The 21,719-nt window shown below is 46.9% G+C and overlaps 1 protein-coding gene and 1 pseudogene across 4 annotated transcripts in view; both read left to right on the plus strand.

Moving 5' to 3' along the window:
- CCDC141 (coiled-coil domain containing 141) overlaps positions 1–21,719 on the plus strand; it is a 337,148-nt gene that overhangs the window by 239,304 nt on the left and 76,125 nt on the right. For all 4 annotated transcript variants that reach the window (XM_063933345.1, XM_063933348.1, XM_063933346.1 and 1 more), the window contains 3 exons: positions 2,589–2,780; positions 5,587–5,745; positions 12,114–12,260. In XM_063933345.1, the coding sequence (XP_063789415.1) occupies positions 2,589–2,780; positions 5,587–5,745; positions 12,114–12,260 (498 nt within the window). The remainder of the gene's footprint in view (positions 1–2,588; positions 2,781–5,586; positions 5,746–12,113; positions 12,261–21,719) is intronic.
- On the plus strand, positions 12,865–12,984 carry LOC134946988 (5S ribosomal RNA; annotated as a pseudogene).

Genomic DNA, 21,719 nt, shown 5'->3' on the forward strand with positions numbered 1-21,719 from the left:
ATTCGCAATTCTGCTATCTTTCGTTCGCAATTCTGCTAAACTATTAAGATACACTCCCAGAGGGCGGCGGCTTAGCGTGTGCAATGCTGCTAAAAGCAGCTAGCGAGCGAACAACTTGGAATCACCCCCACTGTGCATGTCCACAAAAAAGCCACACGCATGTACACACTGCATCTGCTTATGAGTGTAAAGTCGAAACGGGAGTAGAAGGACTAGGTACAGACAGGGCATGTTCATTAAATTGCAAACAGATGCAGATGTCCACAGTGATGCATTTATAGACAGAGGTGTAGCTAGGCGCCATGGTGCCCGAAGCAAGGGTATGTTTTAGCGCCCCCCTCCCTTGTACTGAATTGGGGGCCTAGGGGCCATTTCAGACCCTGAAGCTGATGTGCAAAATTCTCTATGAAGCGATTTTTGCACATCTGTGCATGCGATACGCCAGTATGTGCATGTTCAAGGTCCTAAACTGCATTCTCTTCAAAACGCCGTTTAAGACATGGAGGGAGGTGGGAATGGGGCATCGACGCCATGTTTTGTGGGTGTGGATACTTCGCTTTAGTGGTGAGGTCTGGATGATGCAGGCACGTCTGGACCATGTAGGTGGCGGGCCACGGCAAGTTGCGTGATGCCTCACGCAGGTGCTATGACACTTAACATGGCGAGTAGCCATCTGCAGAAAGAGTTGCTGCAGCTGGAGCAGAGAGAGAGAGGTGCTGCAGCATTACACCACTATAGAGAGAAGTTCCGCAGCAGTCGGGGCAGAGAGAGGTGCTGCAGCAGCCGGGGCAGAAAGAGGTTCTGCAGAAGCGGGGGCAGAGAGTGATTTAGCAGGACAGAAGTAACCCTGCTGCACAGCTACAAGAAGAAAGTGAGACATATAAAGAGGGTGGGCAGAGCTCCGGCATGTGCCGGCTGTCAGTGTCTCCTGCTGTCGCCTATGGCCTTCCCTGTTTCCTACCTAGTCTCCGATTCCGAGTAAGTGTGCGCCTCACTGATTCTCCTCCTCCTGCTCTGTGGCTACCAGTACAGCTGCCCGCGATGGGGAGGGCAGACGGCAGTGCCCCCCCTAACTTTTCTGGCGCCTGGAGCTCGCGCTTCACCGGAGCCACCCTCGCTACACCCCTGTTTATAGACACTAGTCCGGGTCTGAGAGCGGGGGTTGAGTAGGTACTAATTACCCACACACAGGCTTGTAGAAGGGGCCCTCCTGGGGAGATCCCCTCCAATCCCCCACCACTTCTTATGTTGCTCTCCTCAACCCAGCACACGCTGCTGTCTTCTGGGCTGCATGTGCGTACAGGGAGCAGCAGTCTCATCTGTCTGAATGATGTATGGGGGATTGGGAGGGGGGGAGGAGCAATCACACCGATACTCTACCCTCCTTGCACATATGCTGCTAATGCAGAGCTTGATGGATGTTGAGATTCCTACTCCCCAGCCAATGGTTGCAAGTGTGCAATTGTTGCTTGTGGCTTTGTCTAGCAATATGGGTATCCAATATGTGTACAGTTCAGGATCTAGCACAAAGTGCAGTTTTTTGTAACACTCTCAGGGGTACCAGAAAATGTTTTAGGTTGGGGGGGTTTGGCCAATATATAATTTCATTTTGGCACCTTTAAATTGCTGAATGTCTATCCATCTACTGGGGAGGAGGGGGGGGGGGGGGGGGGCTTTTGCTGTGATGAGGGTAGAGAAAGGAGAAAGGGGGAGCTGAGGGTGACAGGGGGGGAGGAACATATGCAGTGGGGCGTAAGAAGGGTGCAGAGCTGGTTTTGGAGGAGGGGCCAGCCAATAGTAACTAGCCACATACTGTAGGGGCTGGAACTGGATGCAGGGTGGAGGTGGCCCTGGAGGAGGGCGGAGAGGGGGTGTGGTGAGGTAGGAGGTGGATCAGCCAGAAAGGGGATTATCTCCATCTTGACACTTGCAGTACTCAATACATTGACTGGCACATCTCAAATATTTTTTCCTGGGGGGCAGGGGTGATTATCACACTCTTGCCGCCAAACACCCCCCATGTTTTGACACCCATGATCACTATATAAACATAACTTCCGGATAATTCTATCACATTTCACTGCAATAGCTATCAGTTATTATAACACCAAGGGTCTTATTATTACTAAAGTTGTGTTTCTCTGTAATTGCCTCTATTGTACATTTTGGTTCTCTACTCACATTATGGGCCTACAATAGTCCTCCTAGTGGTAGGGAGAAGTATATCAAACCTTCTTTAATGGGCATGCGGAGATGTTGCTCATATCAACCAATCAGATTCAAGCTATCATTTGTCTAGTGCATTCTATAAAATGACTCTGATAGCTTGCTAGGGGCGACATCTCTGCTTGTCTTATATAGATGGTTATGTTATGTTTTCTATTTAATTCAGATGTAAAACCTGTAAGTTGTAGATGGGCACCACAGCAGAACGTGAGGGAGAGCTAGGAGATGATGATCTACCCTTCCCTCAATAGTCTTCCGAGTAAGCCTCAAAATAACAAAACATATGCAATGTGCTGAATTATGGGCCCTTACTGGCTGCACAGATAATGTTATGGTCTTATTCATTTATGGTGTCTCATCAGAAACTAAATGATGAAATGGAACATGCTGTGAAGATTTCTGAACTCATTGCCCGGGAAGGAACACAAGCAAATGAAAAAACAGTAAAAATGAACTATGACCTGGCTGAGAATCGGCAAAGGCTGAAGGACAGTATCACGGAGTATGAAGAAGTTTTATGCAAACTTGTAGAGTTTTATAAGATGAAGACTGAAGTAAGTGATCCTCAGTGTTCCATATATGCATTTTAAATAATTTTAAATACAGACTGTATTAAACAAAACAACTGACTGACAGTGCACACACACTATGGGGTCAAATCAATTACATGTTACATGCCGTACTTACAGTACTGCGGACTTAGGGCTGCATACAAAAATCCATGAGTCCAGGGCGAGATTGGACCACCCTCTTTAACCCGTAACAGACAGTAATGAGAGGTAGAAAGCATAACGTTAAGTATAATTCACTCAATTTAATTACATTTGAATAACTTACACATATTTAACATTGCATAAGTTTAACATACTGTACTCATGGCCAAAATATATCCTCTTTTTCGACTTAATCCCTTTAGTGTTATGATATGGTGCGCTCTGTATCTGTCTCCTTCTGTGTATCAGTCTATGGGAGCATCCCCTAATGTTAGGCCTCCAGTGCTAGGAGTCACTCGGAGGCTCAGTTATATGATGTAAGTTCCTGTGCTTCCATCTCGGAGAGAGTGAGGAGAGTGTGACACACAGAGACTGTGAGACAGAGTCCTGGTGTACAAGTGTGCAGAGCTGAGACTGGGAGCAGATCTCAGCTACAGAGACTCGCAGCGTTTCCAGTGCATGCATCATCTTCTCTACAGTGGCAGTCAGACTGCACAACTGTGCAGTCCCCTATGCTTTACCACCATAGACATCTCCTGATAAGTACCGCTACCTAATGCTGTTACCTTGTGTGATATATGGGCTCCTGATTACCGATATCAGTGTTACATCTGAGTCACATGTGTACACTAAATAAACCTGCATTACTGTTTAAGGGGGACATGTATTAAGCAGTGATAAATGTGGAGAAGTGAGCCAGTGGAGAAGTTGCCCATGGCAACCAATCAGCATCGACGTAACATTTATAATTTGCATACTATAAAAATGTACAGAGCAGCTGATCGGTTGCCATGGGCAACTTCTCCACTGGCTCACTTCTCCACTTTTACCACTGCTTAGTACATGTCCCTCTAAGTCACTATAGTGTGAGGGGTGATAGCTTAGTACACTCTGCCAACATTTACTACCAGAAATATCTCCCAGTACTCAGGTTTCAATTGAATCTGGATTAGTAGAACTGGTGATCTTACATCCCTGTCATGGCTTCACATAATATATGGGTAAATGTGTGAAGCCGCGATAAAAGTGGAGAAGTGAGCCAGTGGAGAAGTTGCCCATGGCAACCAATCAGCATTGAAGTAACATTTCTAATTTGCATACTATAAAATTATACAGAGCAGCTGATTGGTTGCCATGGGCAACTTCTCCACTGGCTCACTTCTCCACTCTTATCACTGCTTCATACATTTGACCTAATAATGTGGGACTCAAAAAGAATCTGAGCATAATAAAAATCACCAGGTTAGCTACAGTATGTACAGCGAGACACGTGACTTACACGCTCTGTGTAGCTGCACATCATATAACACATCTGTGCAACTTTACTTTTACTAAGCAGCCATGTAGCGTGTATGTGAAGACATAGCAGAGAAGCTTCTGCATTTCATTTGCGTTAGGATTTACATGATTGATCTGGTAAGCATAGTTATCAAAGCCTTGATTTGGGATACGTTCAAAATGCCGGTGGTCGGAATGCTGGCATTCAAAATCCCGGCACCGGAATCCCTGCCAAAATATCAACGTCGGAACTCGGGCATGAGTCAATATGCTAACGCCGGAATCCCGATTGCCAGTATCCTGAACATAAGTATGCCGGCGACTCTTAGGTTTAGGCCGCAAGAGTGGGGGATTGGGGGGAAAGAGGGTCTGGGGTTAGGTGTAGGCGCCACCAGGGAGGGTTAGTGTTAAGATGCGTGGGAAGGAGGGTTAGGGTTAGAGTGCGGGAGGGGTGGATTAGGCACCACCTGGGAGGTTTAGGGTTAGGCTGCGGGGAAGGGAGGGTTAGGGTTAGGCTGCGGGGGAGGGTTAGGGTTAGGCTGCGGGGGGAGGGAGGGTTAGGGTTAGGCTGCGGGGGGAGGGAGGGTTAGGGTTAGGCTGCGGGGGAGGGAGGGATAGGGTCAGGCTGCGGGGAAGGGAGTGTTAGGGTCAGGCTGCGGGGAAGGGTGGGGGAGGGTTAGGCTGCGGGGATGGGAGGGTTAGTGTTAGGCTGCGGGGAAGGAGTGTTATACCGCTTTCACATCGCTAAAGCCGGATCCCACCCGGTAAAAGAATCGTGTCCTTACCGGGTGGGATCCGGCATTTGCTCCCTTCTGCTGGCTTTCTGACCCGGCAATATACCGGTTCGGTTGCCATAGCAGCGGGGGAACGCAGCAGCAGCAGGGGCGGGGGTGGAGGCGGCGCTGGGAGATGAGCTCATCTCCTGTGCCGCCTCTCCCTATGCTGTGAATGGGAACCGTGTCGCATCGACACGGCTCCCATTCACACTGCACCTGACCCGGTATTCAACCCGGTAATAACCCTTCTTTTATACCGGGTTGAATTACCCGGTCAGGCGACCCGCTAATTCTCAGAAAGTGCTTTCACATCGCACACTGACCCGTGTCGACACGGCAATATGCCGTGTCGATACCGGGTTATTTGTGCGATGTGAAAGGGGTATTAGGGGATTGGTGGGGAAGGTAAGTATACTTACATCACCCCTGTTGGGATCTCCTCCACTGGGATGCTGCTGTTGGTCATATGACCGCTGGCATCCTGAGCGCCGGTAAGTGGTATCACACCCCTTGATTATATGTTTAATAATGGTAGCGCTATGCAGACACTGCTGTTATAACCATCCAGTTTTGATACAAATCTTTTTGTGCAGCTGAATATTCTTAAAACAGAACTGGACCCTCCGACACCAGCACCTGCTATGAGTGAGGTCCATTCGGTGAGAAGTCTAGAGCAGCAAGCACACATCCAGAGTCTGTATAAAATCATTCTCAACTTGGGAGCACAGATCATATCCACAGCACAGCATTCTGTAAGTAAGATAACGTCTAGTGGAAGTGTCCTAACTTGTGCTCTGATTTATGCTCATTTATCTGGACTAGTACATTCTACATCTCCCCCAGCAAAGCACATACCAGGTATGCCAAGCAGTACGGAGTAAAAAGAAAGTGTACATAACCTGAGTTTGTTGCAGAGTATAGCTTCTTCTCTACGGTATGTTCAGGGGTGATTTCAGTTGTACAGTATGCTGCCTCTGTTTAGGATCATGTTTTTAATATGGAATTCAAATCAAAACAGAAAACAAAAATAAAGTATAGCTCCTGCAGTACCAAATGTGGTCAACGGGTGGCGGGTACAGTGCTGACAGACGATTCTTATTAATGTGCTTATTTATCTTATTTATTATACCAGGCTCCAACAGTTGTGGAGCTGCAGATGTGTCCTCCTACATCGTTGTTGCCGTCACATTAAACAGCCCTCCTAGTCACGCCCAGTTGTGAGCATTTTTGGTAACGCCGGGTGTCTTTTTGTGCATTTAAAAAAAAAAAAAAAAAATCTATGCGAATAAGACGCACAAGCAAACTCTGCTGAGTAAAATGATATGCAGCATGTGTATATTCTGTGGGCGACAGCGGCTGTATCTGCATACGAAATGATATGTTACAGACTGCTTTCCTGTAGCATCAGAGCTTGTGCATCTTATTCGCAGCATTTTTAGGAAAAAAAAGATGCCCAACGTTAGCAGAGGTGCATGAGAACTGCCGACTCACTCATGCGTGCATGACGTATTGAGGCTAGATGTATGAGGACACTTCTGTATTAACCACAGCATGTCTTGTCGGCCTCTAATGTTCTATAAGTAAAGTCACCAGCAAATACAAATCCCTGTTTTCCAAAGGCCTTTCTGGTATATCTGACTTCACAAATGGTACAACCTGAAGCAGTAGGGCAATATGAAAGGCCACAATTAGGTTATATGCAGGTGTAATGTCACTCACCTTTAGATTGTAAGCTCCCACGAGCAAGGCCCTCCACCCTCCTGGTTCTCACCCTGTACTCAGAGGCACAGAGAGGGTGGGTGGAGTGGGTACTAATTACCTGGACCATGTACTGGAAAAGGACTTAGGTGTCCTCATAGATAGCAAGCTAAGCAGTCAGGGCCGGCGCCACCACTAGGCAGCTTTAGGCAGCTGCCTATGGGCGCAGACCACTGGAGGGCGGCAGCTCATGCTGCCGATGAATGCTTGGCTTCTTGTCATGTGGAGCGTTACCGTGGAGAGGAGCAGGAGACTGTTGCTACAACAACTCTGTAACCATAGCCGGCAGCATTCATGATATGCAATCGCGGGGTCAGGGCGGGGGGGAGGTGTAAAGCGCAGGGTGAGATCGCGGACGTCTGTGGAGAAGACAGAACAACTGTAACCTGCTTACTCTAAGTGCATAGAGTATTGAAGCCGCTGCCGTAACAGATAGGCGGCCGCGACATCCCTGCTGCACTGTCAGTGTGAATGTAACCCATTGGCAGCGGCTTCAATACTATATGCACTTAGAGTAAGCAGGTTACAGTTGTTCTAACTGTCTTCTCCACAGACGTCCGCGATCTCACCCTGCGCTTTACACCTCCCCCCCGCCCTGACCCCGCGATTGCATATCATGAATATTACAGCCCAGCCCCCCCCCCCCCCCCTCCTTCCCCCCCCCCCCCCGGCACATGCAGGGACCTCCGCTGATTGGGACAAGTTTGGGGGTTTTTGGTGGACGAAGGCAGCTTTACACAGTCACACTGAGAGTGACTGCCGCTGCCAGGATCAAAGTTGCAGCGTGTGCAATGTATAGAGGGCGGAGGGGAGCTGCAGCAGGAACTCAGCAGAGGCGGGAGCAGCGGGCAGTCGGCAACGGCGGACACTTGGCACCCAGCAATGTTGGTAGCAGCAGGAACTCGGCAGCGACAGGATAGGCAGGTACACGGCTGCACTGAGCTCCAGGAAGAGGCAGCTAGTCTGCCCTGGTATGCAGCATAAGTTTGTCAGAAGGACTCCAAGCTCCTCCAAATGTTTAAGTGTGACCTTACTTTATGTGTATGTATTTATATGCGAGTGTGTGTGTGTATGGTGTGTTTATGTATAGAAATATACAGTAAGTATGTGTGTAATATATATATATATATATATATATATTACACACATACTCTTATAGAAAATGATACAGCCACTGTTTTTCTGTTTTTTTTTTTTTTAACACCCATGGAGTGTCATCTGGTTGCTGAATTGCATTGAATGCGGGAGGGAGGGGGGTGCAGTCTGATGTATATCAGAGCCGTAACTAGGTGTGTGCCAATGGTGCCTTGCCCACAAATGCACTGAGGGCACACCATCGGGCATCACACCTGCTAGCTTCGAGCCCAGACTGCTGAAGGCAACGCCGCCTGTGTCCCGCTGACGGCGGAGCCGCCCATGTCCCTCTGAAGCCGCCGCCCACCGCCTAGACACAACCATGTCCCGCTGAAGCCACCGCCACCCGCCCACCTGTGTTCCACAACTTCCTCTGAACTTGAAGCCGCGGCTTCAAGTTCAGAGGAAGTTTTCAAGCCGCTTCAGCGTCTGTGCGACAGGCAGCTTTCTCAATGGCCCAGCGGCAGCCCGGCCCCCCTCCCCTGCAATTCGGAAGCCGCTGCCGCCCACAAGACTCCTGCTGCTGAAGCCGCCACCCGCCCGCCTGTGTCCCAGTAAAGCCGCCGCCGCCCACCCACAACAGCACGTAAGTGACTACACTACACTACACTATGCTACACTATATTACACTACACTACACTACACCACAGTACACTTCACAACACTACACTACACTAGGACGGGAGGGGGGGTGTAAGGGTGAATCTGCCTGCCATACTGTGTTAAACGGGGACTCTGCCTGCCATAATGTGTAAAAGGGGATGCTGTCTGCCGTAACATGTAAAAGGTGGACGCTGTCTGCCGTAAAGTGTAAAAAAGGTGACGCTCTCTGCCGTAATTTGTAAAACAGGAGGTGCTGTCTGCCGTAACGTGTAAAAGGGGGACTCTGTCTGCCACAATGTGTAAACAGGGGACGCTGTCTGCCGTAATGTGTAAAAAAGGGGACGCTGTCTGCCGTAATGTGTAAACAGAGGACACTGTCCGCCGTAATGTGTAAAAAGGGGACGCTGTCTGCCATAAGGTGTAAAAGGGGCTCTACCTGGTGTAGTGGTGCTACTGTGCGGCGTAATTTGAATAATGGGGACTACTGTGCACCATTATATGAATTGGAATTATTTTGTGACCACACCCCTTTCCCGTAAAGCCACGCCCCTATATTTTTTGCGTGCGCGTACGACGCGCACTGCCACCGGTTTTCGTTAAGGAAGGGGGGCGCTGATGCCGTTTCTTGCACACAGTGCTAAAATGTCTAGTTACGGCACTGATGTGTGTGTGTGTGTATATATATATATTATATATATATATATATATATATATATTCTTTAAATGTATAGCATTTATCTGGAAACCCCCTCCTAGAAATCCTGTGTTTGCCCCTGCGGACCCTCCCACCCTACCCTTCATGATCGCAACACATAGGGCGATCAAGGGGTCGGGTCCCTCCTACTGCATCACCAAATATAGCAGGATTAAGGACCGGGGGCTCATTGGGTAGGTGAGAGCTTCATTTAATATATAAAGGGTGGGGGTGAGAGGGTTGGGAAATACTTAAGGTGTGGGGGGATTATTTAATCTATACAGCAAAGGGCGGGGGTGAGGGTGCATCTTTAAATATATAAGGGATGGAGGTGCTGGAAGGGGGAAAGAGATGACATTATATATATATATATATATATATATATATATATATATATATATATATAAAAAATACACTAGTTACCAGGCCATCAAAATGACAGAACATCATAACAGTAATGTCAGAGCCAGTGGCTGTGCACACCTGGACGGAGCAACACTTGTACTGCTTGGTCGGGCGCCATATAGTGTCTGCCAGCACGAAAAAACACTGAACACCCCCCCCCCCAAACAGGTGAGGAGCAGCGTTAGCCTTTTATTATAATATATATATATATATATATATATATATACATATATACACACACACACACGGGATTAGAGAAACAGCAGGCACGGGATGTAGTTATGTGACCGGTCAAAACAGTTCCCCCTACATCCCGCCCCTTGAGAATCCCAACAGTCGGCATGCCGACTAGCAGGGACTATTCCCACTAGTGTAGATAGAACCTGTGGCGAGCACAACGAGCCCACAAGGGTCTTCTTGCGCTCACCTGCCGACATTTCGCTGCCGGTGTCCCGGCGGAGGTATGCTGACTTAAGTGCCCTGGGCCCCCCAAAGGCTTAATCCAGCCCTTGTCTAGCGGTTCTTGAGCACCCGGGGTAGAGCACCAGCAGCATTACAGCAGCAACCTGTCCTGAAGTTCCCACTAATAAGCCCTACACACTGGACGATTAGTGCGATTTGAACGATGATCGATATCATTCAAATTGGCTTGCATTGAAAAACTATTAAAAACCAACGATGAACGACTGCGGGGAGGCACATCTTTCATCGTCGGTGCCTCCATACTAAACGATATGAATGATATAGTGTTCTTATCTGAACAATATCGTTCCGAGATATCGACCAGTGTGTAGGGCCCATTAGAGTCAGCATGCTTGACGGGATGTACTAAAAGGAAGATGCAGTAAAAACCTGTTTTCTGTGTTCTACCGCATTTTCTGTATGTACAGTACTAAAACTCGGTGTGTGTGTGTGTGTGTGTGGGGGGGGGGGGGGGCGCAGCAGCCCGAAGTTTTGCCTAGGGCGTTGAGAAACCTTGCACCGGCCCTGTAAGCAGTAGTACCCAAAGTAGGACTGCAGCAAAGAAGGCTAATAAGATATTAGCATGCATAAAACGGGGTATTGATGCTAGGGACGAGAGTATTATACTCCCGTTATATAAATCACTAGTGAGGCCACACCTTGAATACTGTGTACAATTCTGGGCACCGTACTACAAAAAGGATATCCTGGAGCTTGAAAAGGTACAGAGGAGGGCGACCAAACTAATTAAGGGCATGGAGACGATGGAATACAAGGAAAGGCTTGAAAGACTAGGCATGTTTACATTGGAAAAGCGGAGACTAAGAGGGGATATGATCAACATCTACAAATATATAAGGGGACAATACACAGAGCTTGCGCGGGACCTGTTTTTGGTTAGATCAACACAGAGGACTCGTGGACACTCGCTCAGGTTAGAGGAGAGGAGATTCCGCACAATACGGCGTAAAGGCTTTTTCACGGTAAGGACAATACATGTTTGGAATTCCCTGCCCGAGGGAGTTGTAATGGCGGAATCTGTCAACACCTTTAAGAATGGGTTAGATAAATTCTTAATGGATAAGGATATCCAGGGGTATGGTGAATAGTCATGCATTACAGTTACTATAAATAGGGATAAAATGTAACGGCTGACAGCAGCATCAGTCAGAAATTTTAGTCAAATCATCATGCATAGGACACCACAAATAGGTTGAACTCGATGGACAATTGTCTTTTTTCAACCTCAGATACTATGTTACTATGTTACTATGTCCTATTGTGGTCCCTGGTATAAGCCTGGGGCAGCTACTGAGAGGGACAAATGACCCTCTTCGCAGCACGCAGTGCATAGTATTCCACAGTGATTTTTCCCAGAGATGACGTGGCCACACATACCAAAATTTGCCTATGCCTCCTCAGTACCCAAGACCCGTGGATGTCTCAGTGGCCCTGTCTCCAGTGTGACCTCACTTACAGAGTTACAAAGTAGGTGATTTTTATCCTTTCTGTGGGATCCAGTTAGCATCCTGGTGCCGGAACACCGACCGCCAACATACTAAAGGTAAGTATCAAGGTGAATGCTAGGGTTAGAGCCCGGATGAGAGGGGTTAGAGATAGGCTCTAGGAGGGAGCTGCAGCCGCCACCCCCCGAATCTTAGCCCTAGTCGCCACCTCAGATGGTTTAGGGTAGGGGATAGGGGGGGGTCAAAATAATTACCCTGTCCTCTGTTGGCATGGTCATTGTTGGGATGCCGGCGTCGGTCATGTAATCTCCGGCATCCTGACAGCCAGGATCACATACCGAACTCCCTTCTGTTTACCTTTCCCAGGCAAAGGGTCACTGGTTGTTCCCGTTAACTATCTCTCATTTTGTTGTATACTTAATGCTCTGTTTGATGTTTGCTCCTGTAATGTCTGTTTGATGCCTCTTTATGTTTGATATTGTATATGTTTATCCTCCACATTCGGATAGAATGTAGAGAGACTTACAGATCAACAGCTGGAACTGCAGCAGCAAATCTTTATGCTTCTGATTTGTAGTGTACTGTACCTTCTTTCTAGAAACACATTACTGTACCCCTGAATGACCTTCAGCTGCAGCTACAGGACCTAGAACATGAGCGTGTTGTCTGGAATTCCAATGTGGAGAAGCGGCAGGAGAACGTATCCAGTAATGTAAACAGTACATCAATAGAGGAAGTCAGCGAGGTGAGTTATATTATTTATTGGGCAAACCAATGAATAAATAGCACTTTCAACTAAATCTCCCATTGGAATTACAACGCTAGGTAACAATCATGTTACAAAGTAGAAAAAGGGGAATATATTTCCATATACTGGATTTATGTATTTATATAAAATAATGAAACATAAGATATAATTTAAAAAGATAATTCCTTGCATTTTATTTATTTTAAATAAACAATGTCAAAAATTCTTTAAAGACCTGTTTAAAGGCATTCCTATAAAGTCAGGTGGGAAGCAGTCAGGATCCCGGCTGTTGGTATCCCGGCAGTCAGAGTACCGGCGCCGGAATACCGACCCTGGAAATAGCAAGTGATTCGTAACAAATGTGTTACAAAAGAAATTGCATCTACTGATTATTCATAATCATATGTATGTACTCTTATGACCGCCGTGTCACGCAGATGCAATTAACCCTTGTGACCACTGTGTCATATGTCGATGATTTAGCTGATTGCATGTAAATTTCTTTTGTAACACATTTGTTACGAATCACTTGCTATTTCCATTCCTAACATACAGCAACCATTTGACATATATTTGGAGTGACCAAGGAGGAAAGTCCAATAATTGCGGTCATACTTCACTGGAGATGCCCAATCTCTTCCGAACTTGGAAGCCAAGCAGTGAAAGGCCGGGTTAGTACAAGGAAGGGAGACCTCCTTTGAACACCCTGGTACTGCAAAAAATCTGACTATTGGACACAGTGGCACTCAACTTTATGTCATACAATATTGGGATTCGCATGACCAATGATTTTACTTTCTGCACCTATATAATCCGTAATGGATATCAGCAGTATAAATGATGGTCATACATTTCAATAAATACGATGCAAAATTCTTTATGGCATAGGCATCACAGAATTCTACTCTCCGGTAATTCATCAATCGTGAATCTGAGATCACGAATAATTAGAATTATTTATATTTTCGCTAAGCTATGTTTTTCACACACATTTACTCCTAGGATTTGATTTATATCAATTAAATTGTTATTTGTGAAAATTTATTAATTATAATATTTTCCTCTGAATCAAGAGTGCTCCCAAAAAAGAGTCTTTTTCTTTGAACCTTCTCTGGTTATTTTTGGTACTTAGGACCTGCGTTAACACAGCAAGAACTCTGGCTTGCAGCTGCTGCAGAGCTTCCTGGCAGTGATCTTTCTAAGGAGAAACCTCAACATCACACTCAGGGCCAGATGTATTAACCTGGAGCAGGCATAAGGAAGTGATAAACCAGTGATATGTGCAAGGTGATAAAGGCACCAGACAATCAGATCCTAACTGTTAATATACATATTGGAGCTGATTGTCTGGTGCCTTTATCACCTTGAACAGATCACTGGTTTATCACTTCCTTATGCCTTCTCCAGGTTAATACATCTGCCCCTCAGAAACCGATCATGGAAAGTCTCCTTTCTTACTCCCATGTAACTACAACAAAAACTTCTTGCTACAGTACAAGTTTTATCTGTATCTGTATCAAAGGGCTGAATTTACTACGAAGGGAGTTCTATTTAAGATGGGATGTTGCCCATAACAGCCAATCAGATTCTACTTCTCATTTATCTAGCATCTTCAAGAAGATAATACCTGGAATCTGATTGGTTGCAATTGGTGACATCCCACCTTAAATAGAATTCCCATTAGAGATGAGCGGGTTCGGTTTCTCTGAATCCGAACCCGCACGAACTTCATGTTTTTTTTCACGGGTCCGAGCGACTCGGATCTTCCCGCCTTGCTCGGTTAACCCGAGCGCGCCCGAACGTCATCATGACGCTGTCGGATTCTCGCGAGACTCGGATTCTATATAAGGAGCCGCGCGTCGCCGCCATTTTCACACGTGCATTGAGATTGATAGGGAGAGGACGTGGCTGGCGTCCTCTCCATTTAGATTAGGAGAGAGAGATTGACCTGAGGCTGATACTGTAGAAGAGAGTGCAGAGTTTAGTGACTGACCACAGTGACCACCAGCAGTGCAGTTGTTTTATTTAATATATCCGTTCTCTGCCTGAAAAAAACGGTACACACAGTGACTCAGTCACATACCATATCTGTGTGCACTGCTCAGCCCAGTGTGCTGCATGCCTGCATCATCTATGTATATATTATATATCTGACTGTGCTCAGCTCACACAGCTTATAATTGTGGGGGAGACTGGGGAGCACTGCAGTGCCAGTTATAGGTTATAGCAGGAGCCAGGAGTACAAGACAGTCACATACCATATCTGTGTGCACTGCTCAGCCCAGTGTGCTGCATCATCTATGTATATATTATATATCTGACTGTGCTCAGCTCACACAGCTTATAATTGTGGGGGAGACTGGGGAGCACTGCAGTGCCAGTTATAGGTTATAGCAGGAGCCAGGAGTACATATTATATTAAAATTAAACAGTGCACACTTTTGCTGCAGGAGTGCCACTGCCAGTGTGACTGACCAGTGACCTGACCACACTGACCACCAGTATAGTTAGTAGTATACTATATTGTGATTGCCTGAAAAAGTTAAACACTCGTCGTGTGACTTCACTTGTGTGGTGTTTTTTTTTTTATTCTATAAAAAACTCATTCTGCTGACAGACAGTGTCCAGCAGGTCCGTCATTATATAATATATATACCTGTCCGGCTGCAGTAGTGATATATATATATTTTTTATATCATTATTTATCATCCAGTCGCAGCAGACACAGTACGGTAGTTCACGGCTGTAGCTACCTCTGTGTCGGCACTCGGCAGTCCATCCATAATTGTATACCACCTACCCGTGGTTTTTTTTTCTTTCTTCTTTATACATACATACTACTACATCTCTTTATCAACCAGTCTATATTAGCAGCAGACACAGTACAGTACGGTAGTTCACGGCTGTGGCTACCTCTGTGTCGGCACTCGGCAGTCCGTCCATAATTGTATACCACCTAACCGTGGTTTTTTTTTCTTTCTTCTTTATACATACATACTACGACATCTCTTTATCAACCAGTCTATATTAGCAGCAGACACAGTACAGTACGGTAGTTCACGGCTGTGGCTACCTCTGTGTCGGCACTCGGCAGTCCGTCCATAATTGTATACCACCTAACCGTGGTTTTTTTTCTTTCTTCTTTATACATACATACTACGACATCTCTTTATCAACCAGTCTATATTAGCAGCAGACACAGTACAGTACGGTAGTTCACGGCTGTGGCTACCTCTGTGTCGGCACTCGGCAGTCCGTCCATAATTGTATACCACCTAACCGTGGTTTTTTTTTTCTTTCTTCTTCATACATACATACATACTACGACATCTCTTTATCAACCAGTCTATATTAGCAGCAGACACAGTACAGTACGGTAGTTCACGGCTGTGGCTACCTCTGTGTCGGCACTCGGCAGTCCGTCCATAATTGTATACCACCTACCCGTGGTTTTTTTTTCTTTCTTCTTCATACATACATACTACTACATCTCTTTATCAACCAGTCTATATTAGCAGCAGACACAGTACAGTACGGTAGTTCACGGCTGTGGCTACCTCTGTGTCGGCACTCGGCAGTCCGTCCATAATTGTATACCACCTACCCGTGGTTTTTTTTTCTTTCTTCTTCATACATACATACTACGACATCTCTTTATCAACCAGTCTATATTAGCAGCAGACACAGTACAGTACGGTAGTTCACGGCTGTGGCTACCTCTGTGTCGGCACTCGGCAGTCCGTCCATAATTGTATACCACCTAACCGTGGTTTTTTTTTCTTTCTTCTTCATACATACATACTACGACATCTCTTTATCAACCAGTCTATATTAGCAGCAGACACAGTACGGTAGTTCACGGCTGTAGCTACCTCTGTGTCGGCACTCGGCAGTCCGTCCATAATTGTATACTAGTATCCATCCATCTCCATTGTTTACCTAAGGGGCCTTTTAGTTGTGCCTATTAAAATATGGAGAACAAAAATGTTGAGGTTCCAAAATTAGGGAAAGATCAAGATCCACTTCCACCTCGTGCTGAAGCTGCTGCCACTAGTCATGGCCGAGACGATGAAATGCCAGCAACGTCGTCTGCCAAGGCCGATGCCCAATGTCATAGTACAGAGCATGTCAAATCCAAAACACCAAATATCAGTAAAAAAAGGACTCCAAAACCTAAAATAAAATTGTCGGAGGAGAAGCGTAAACTTGCCAATATGCCATTTACCACACGGAGTGGCAAGGAACGGCTGAGGCCCTGGCCTATGTTCATGGCTAGTGGTTCAGCTTCACATGAGGATGGAGGCACTCAGCCTCTCGCTAGAAAAATGAAAAGACTCAAGCTGGCAAAAGCAGTAGCACCGCAAAGAACTGTGCGTTCTTCGAAATCCCAAATCCACAAGGAGAGTCCAATTGTGTCGGTTGCGATGCCTGACCTTCCCAACACTGGACGTGAAGAGCATGCGCCTTCCACCATTTGCACGCCCCCTGCAAGTGCTGGAAGGAGCACCCGCAGTCCAGTTCCTGATAGTCAGATTGAAGATGTCAGTGTTGAAGTACACCAGGATGAGGAGGATATGGGTGTTGCTGGCGCTGGGGAGGAAATTGACCAGGAGGATTCTGATGGTGAGGTGGTTTGTTTAAGTCAGGCACCCGGGGAGACACCTGTTGTCCGTGGGAGGAATATGGCCGTTGACATGCCTGGTGAAAATACCAAAAAAATCAGCTCTTCGGTGTGGAACTATTTCAACAGAAATGCGGACAACGGGTGTCAAGCCGTGTGTTCCCTTTGTCAAGCTGTAATAAGTAGGGGTAAGGACGTTAACCACCTCGGAACATCCTCCCTTATACGTCACCTGCAGCGCATTCATAATAAGTCAGTGACAAGTTCAAAAACTTTGGGTGACAGCGGAAGCAGTCCACTGACCAGTAAATCCCTTCCTCTTGTAACCAAGCTCACGCAAACCACCCCACCAACTCCCTCAGTGTCAATTTCCTCCTTCCCCAGGAATGCCAATAGTCCTGCAGGCAATGTCACTGGCAATTCTGACGAGTCCTCTCCTGCCTGGGATTCCTCCGATGCATCCTTGCGTGTAACGCCTACTGCTGCTGGCGCTGCTGTTGTTGCTGCTGGGAGTCGATGGTCATCCCAGAGGGGAAGTCGTAAGCCCACTTGTTCTACTTCCAGTAAGCAATTGACTGTTCAACAGTCCTTTGCGAGGAAGATGAAATATCACAGCAGTCATCCTGCTGCAAAGCGGATAACTGAGGCCTTGACAACTATGTTGGTGTTAGACGTGCGTCCGGTATCCGCCGTTAGTTCACAGGGAACTAGACAATTTATTGAGGCAGTGTGCCCCCGTTACCAAATACCATCTAGGTTCCACTTCTCTAGGCAGGCGATACCGAGAATGTACACGGACCTCAGAAAAAGACTCACCAGTGTCCTAAAAAATGCAGTTGTACCCAATGTCCACTTAACCACGGACATGTGGACAAGTGGAGCAGGGCAGGGTCAGGACTATATGACTGTGACAGCCCACTGGGTAGATGTATGGACTCCCGCCGCAAGAACAGCAGCGGCGGCACCAGTAGCAGCATCTCGCAAACGCCAACTCTTTCCTAGGCAGGCTACGCTTTGTATCACCGGTTTCCAGAATACGCACACAGCTGAAAACCTCTTACGGCAACTGAGGAAGATCATCGCGGAATGGCTTACCCCAATTGGACTCTCCTGTGGATTTGTGGCATCGGACAACGCCAGCAATATTGTGTGTGCATTAAATATGGGCAAATTCCAGCACGTCCCATGTTTTGCACATACCTTGAATTTGGTGGTGCAGAATTATTTAAAAAACGACAGGGGCGTGCAAGAGATGCTGTCGGTGGCCAGAAAAATTGCGGGACACTTTCGGCGTACAGGCACCACGTACAGAAGACTGGAGCACCACCAAAAACTACTGAACCTGCCCTGCCATCATCTGAAGCAAGAAGTGGTAACGAGGTGGAATTCAACCCTCTATATGCTTCAGAGGTTGGAGGAGCAGCAAAAGGCCATTCAAGCCTATACAATTGAGCACGATATAGGAGGTGGAATGCACCTGTCTCAAGCGCAGTGGAGAATGATTTCAACGTTGTGCAAGGTTCTGATGCCCTTTGAACTTGCCACACGTGAAGTCAGTTCAGACACTGCCAGCCTGAGTCAGGTCATTCCCCTCATCAGGCTTTTGCAGAAGAAGCTGGAGACATTGAAGGAGGAGCTAACACGGAGCGATTCCGCTAGGCATGTGGGACTTGTGGATGGAGCCCTTAATTCGCTTAACAAGGATTCACGGGTGGTCAATCTGTTGAAATCAGAGCACTACATTTTGGCCACCGTGCTCGATCCTAGATTTAAAGCCTACCTTGGATCTCTCTTTCCGGCAGACACAAGTCTGCTGGGGTTGAAAGACCTGCTGGTGAGAAAATTGTCAAGTCAAGCGGAACGCGACCTGTCAACATCTCCTCCTTCACATTCTCCCGCAACTGGGGGTGCGAGGAAAAGGCTCAGAATTCCGAGCCCACCCGCTGGCGGTGATGCAGGGCAGTCTGGAGCGACTGCTGATGCTGACATCTGGTCCGGACTGAAGGACCTGACAACGATTACGGACATGTCGTCTACTGTCACTGCATATGATTCTCTCACCATTGAAAGAATGGTGGAGGATTATATGAGTGACCGCATCCAAGTAGGCACGTCACACAGTCCATACTTATACTGGCAGGAAAAAGAGGCAATTTGGAGGCCATTGCACAAACTGGCTTTATTCTACCTAAGTTGCCCTCCCACAAGTGTGTACTCCGAAAGAGTGTTTAGTGCCGCCGCTCACCTTGTCAGCAATCGGCGTACGAGGTTACATCCAGAAAATGTGGAGAAGATGATGTTCATTAAAATGAATTATAATCAATTCCTCCGCGGAGACATTGACCAGCAGCAATTGCCTCCACAAAGTACACAGGGAGCTGAGATGGTGGATTCCAGTGGGGACGAATTGATAATCTGTGAGGAGGGGGATGTACACGGTGATATATCGGAGGGTGATGATGAGGTGGACATCTTGCCTCTGTAGAGCCAGTTTGTGCAAGGAGAGATTAATTGCTTCTTTTTTGGGGGGGGTCCAAACCAACCCGTCATATCAGTCACAGTCGTGTGGCAGACCCTGTCACTGAAATGATGGGTTGGTTAAAGTGTGCATGTCCTGTTTTGTTTATACAACATAAGGGTGGGTGGGAGGGCCCAAGGACAATTCCATCTTGCACCTCTTTTTTCTTTTATTTTTCTTTGCGTCATGTGCTGTTTGGGGAGGGTTTTTTGGAAGGGACATCCTGCGTGACACTGCAGTGCCACTCCTAAATGGGCCCGGTGTTTGTGTCGGCCACTAGGGTCGCTAATCTTACTCACACAGTCAGCTACCTCATTGCGCCTCTTTTTTTCTTTGCGTCATGTGCTGATTGGGGAGGGTTTTTTGGAAGGGACATCCTGCGTGACACTGCAGTGCCACTCCTAAATGGGCCCGGTGTTTGTGTCGGCCACTAGGGTCGCTAATCTTACTCACACAGTCAGCTACCTCATTGCGCCTCTTTTTTTCTTTGCGTCATGTGCTGATTGGGGAGGGTTTTTTGGAAGGGACATCCTGCGTGACACTGCAGTGCCACTCCTAAATGGGCCCGGTGTTTGTGTCGGCCACTAGGGTCGCTAATCTTACTCACACAGTCAGCTACCTCATTGCGCCTCTTTTTTTCTTTGCGTCATGTGCTGATTGGGGAGGGTTTTTTGGAAGGGACATCCTGCGTGACACTGCAGTGCCACTCCTAAATGGGCCCGGTGTTTGTGTCGGCCACTAGGGTCGCTAATCTTACTCACACAGTCAGCTACCTCATTGCGCCTCTTTTTTTCTTTGCGTCATGTGCTGATTGGGGAGGGTTTTTTGGAAGGGACATCCTGCGTGACACTGCAGTGCCACTCCTAAATGGGCCCGGTGTTTGTGACGGCCACTAGGGTCGCTAATCTTACTCACACAGTCAGCTACCTCATTGCGCCTCTTTTTTTCTTTGCGTCATGTGCTGATTGGGGATGGTTTTTTGGAAGGGACATCCTGCGTGACACTGCAGTGCCACTCCTAAATGGGCCCGGTGTTTGTGTCGGCCACTAGGGTCGCTAATCTTACTCACACAGTCAGCTACCTCATTGCGCCTCTTTTTTTCTTTGCGTCATGTGCTGATTGGGGAGGGTTTTTTGGAAGGGACATCCTGCGTGACACTGCAGTGCCACTCCTAAATGGGCCCGGTGTTTGTGTCGGCCACTAGGGTCGCTTATCTTACTCACACAGTCAGCTACCTCATTGCGCCTCTTTTTTTCTTTGCGTCATGTGCTGATTGGGGAGGGTTTTTTGGAAGGGACATCCTGCGTGACACTGCAGTGCCACTCCTAGATGGGCCAGGTGTTTGTGTCGGCCACTAGTGTCGCTTAGCTTAGTCATCCAGCGACCTTGGTGCAAATTTTAGGACTAAAAATAATATTGTGAGGTGTGAGGTATTCAGAATAGACTGAAAATGAGTGGAAATTATGGTTTTTGAGGTTAATAATAATATGGGATCAAAATGACCCCCAAATTCTATGATTTAAGCTGTTTTTTAGTGTTTTTTTAAAAAAAACACCCGAATCCAAAACACACCCGAATCCGACAAAAAAAATTCGGTGAGGTTTTGCCAAAACGCGGTCGAACCCAAAACACGGCCGCGGAACCGAACCCAAAACCAAAACACAAAACCCGAAAAATTTCAGGCGCTCATCTCTAATTCCCATCTTAGTAAATTTACCCCAAAATATCTTTCAGCGAGAAGAAACCATTGCTAAAGGGGTGCAGTTCTTAGGCCCATGACTGAGGATGAACATTAATAAATAATTTTGATCTATGATATTATCTCAGCATATATAGGGTGAGGCAAAAAAAAAACAATCCCAGATTTTACAGGTTAACAAGAAAAAGCATTACAATTGCTATATAAAGTTTAATGCACAATCTAAAAGTGCATGGGATACAGTTATTTTCAATTGGTTCTGAATATGATATCGTCCAGATGATGGCCTTCATTCGTGATACACTTGTAGTCGATTTCTGAAGTTTTGACTCAATCGGGGGGCCATTTTCGCCGTTATCGTTGCAGTTTCCTGACGAAGATTACTTTCATTTGTCTGGCTACTTCAACAAGCAGAATTTTCATTACTGAATGGAAAACAATCCACATCGGCTCCATGAAAACCTCTACACAGCCAACGGGGCCATCTAACAGCTGAGATCTACAAACATGGACCAAGAACCATTAACCCCTTCAGTGGCATGCCCAGAAAATTTCCGGGCCCAGCTGCGCTGCGCAGACTGGCAACCCCGGAAATTTTCCGCCCATACCACTGCTCCC

This window comes from Pseudophryne corroboree, chromosome 7 (genome assembly GCF_028390025.1).
Source record: "Pseudophryne corroboree isolate aPseCor3 chromosome 7, aPseCor3.hap2, whole genome shotgun sequence".
NCBI lineage: Eukaryota > Metazoa > Chordata > Amphibia > Anura > Myobatrachidae > Pseudophryne > Pseudophryne corroboree.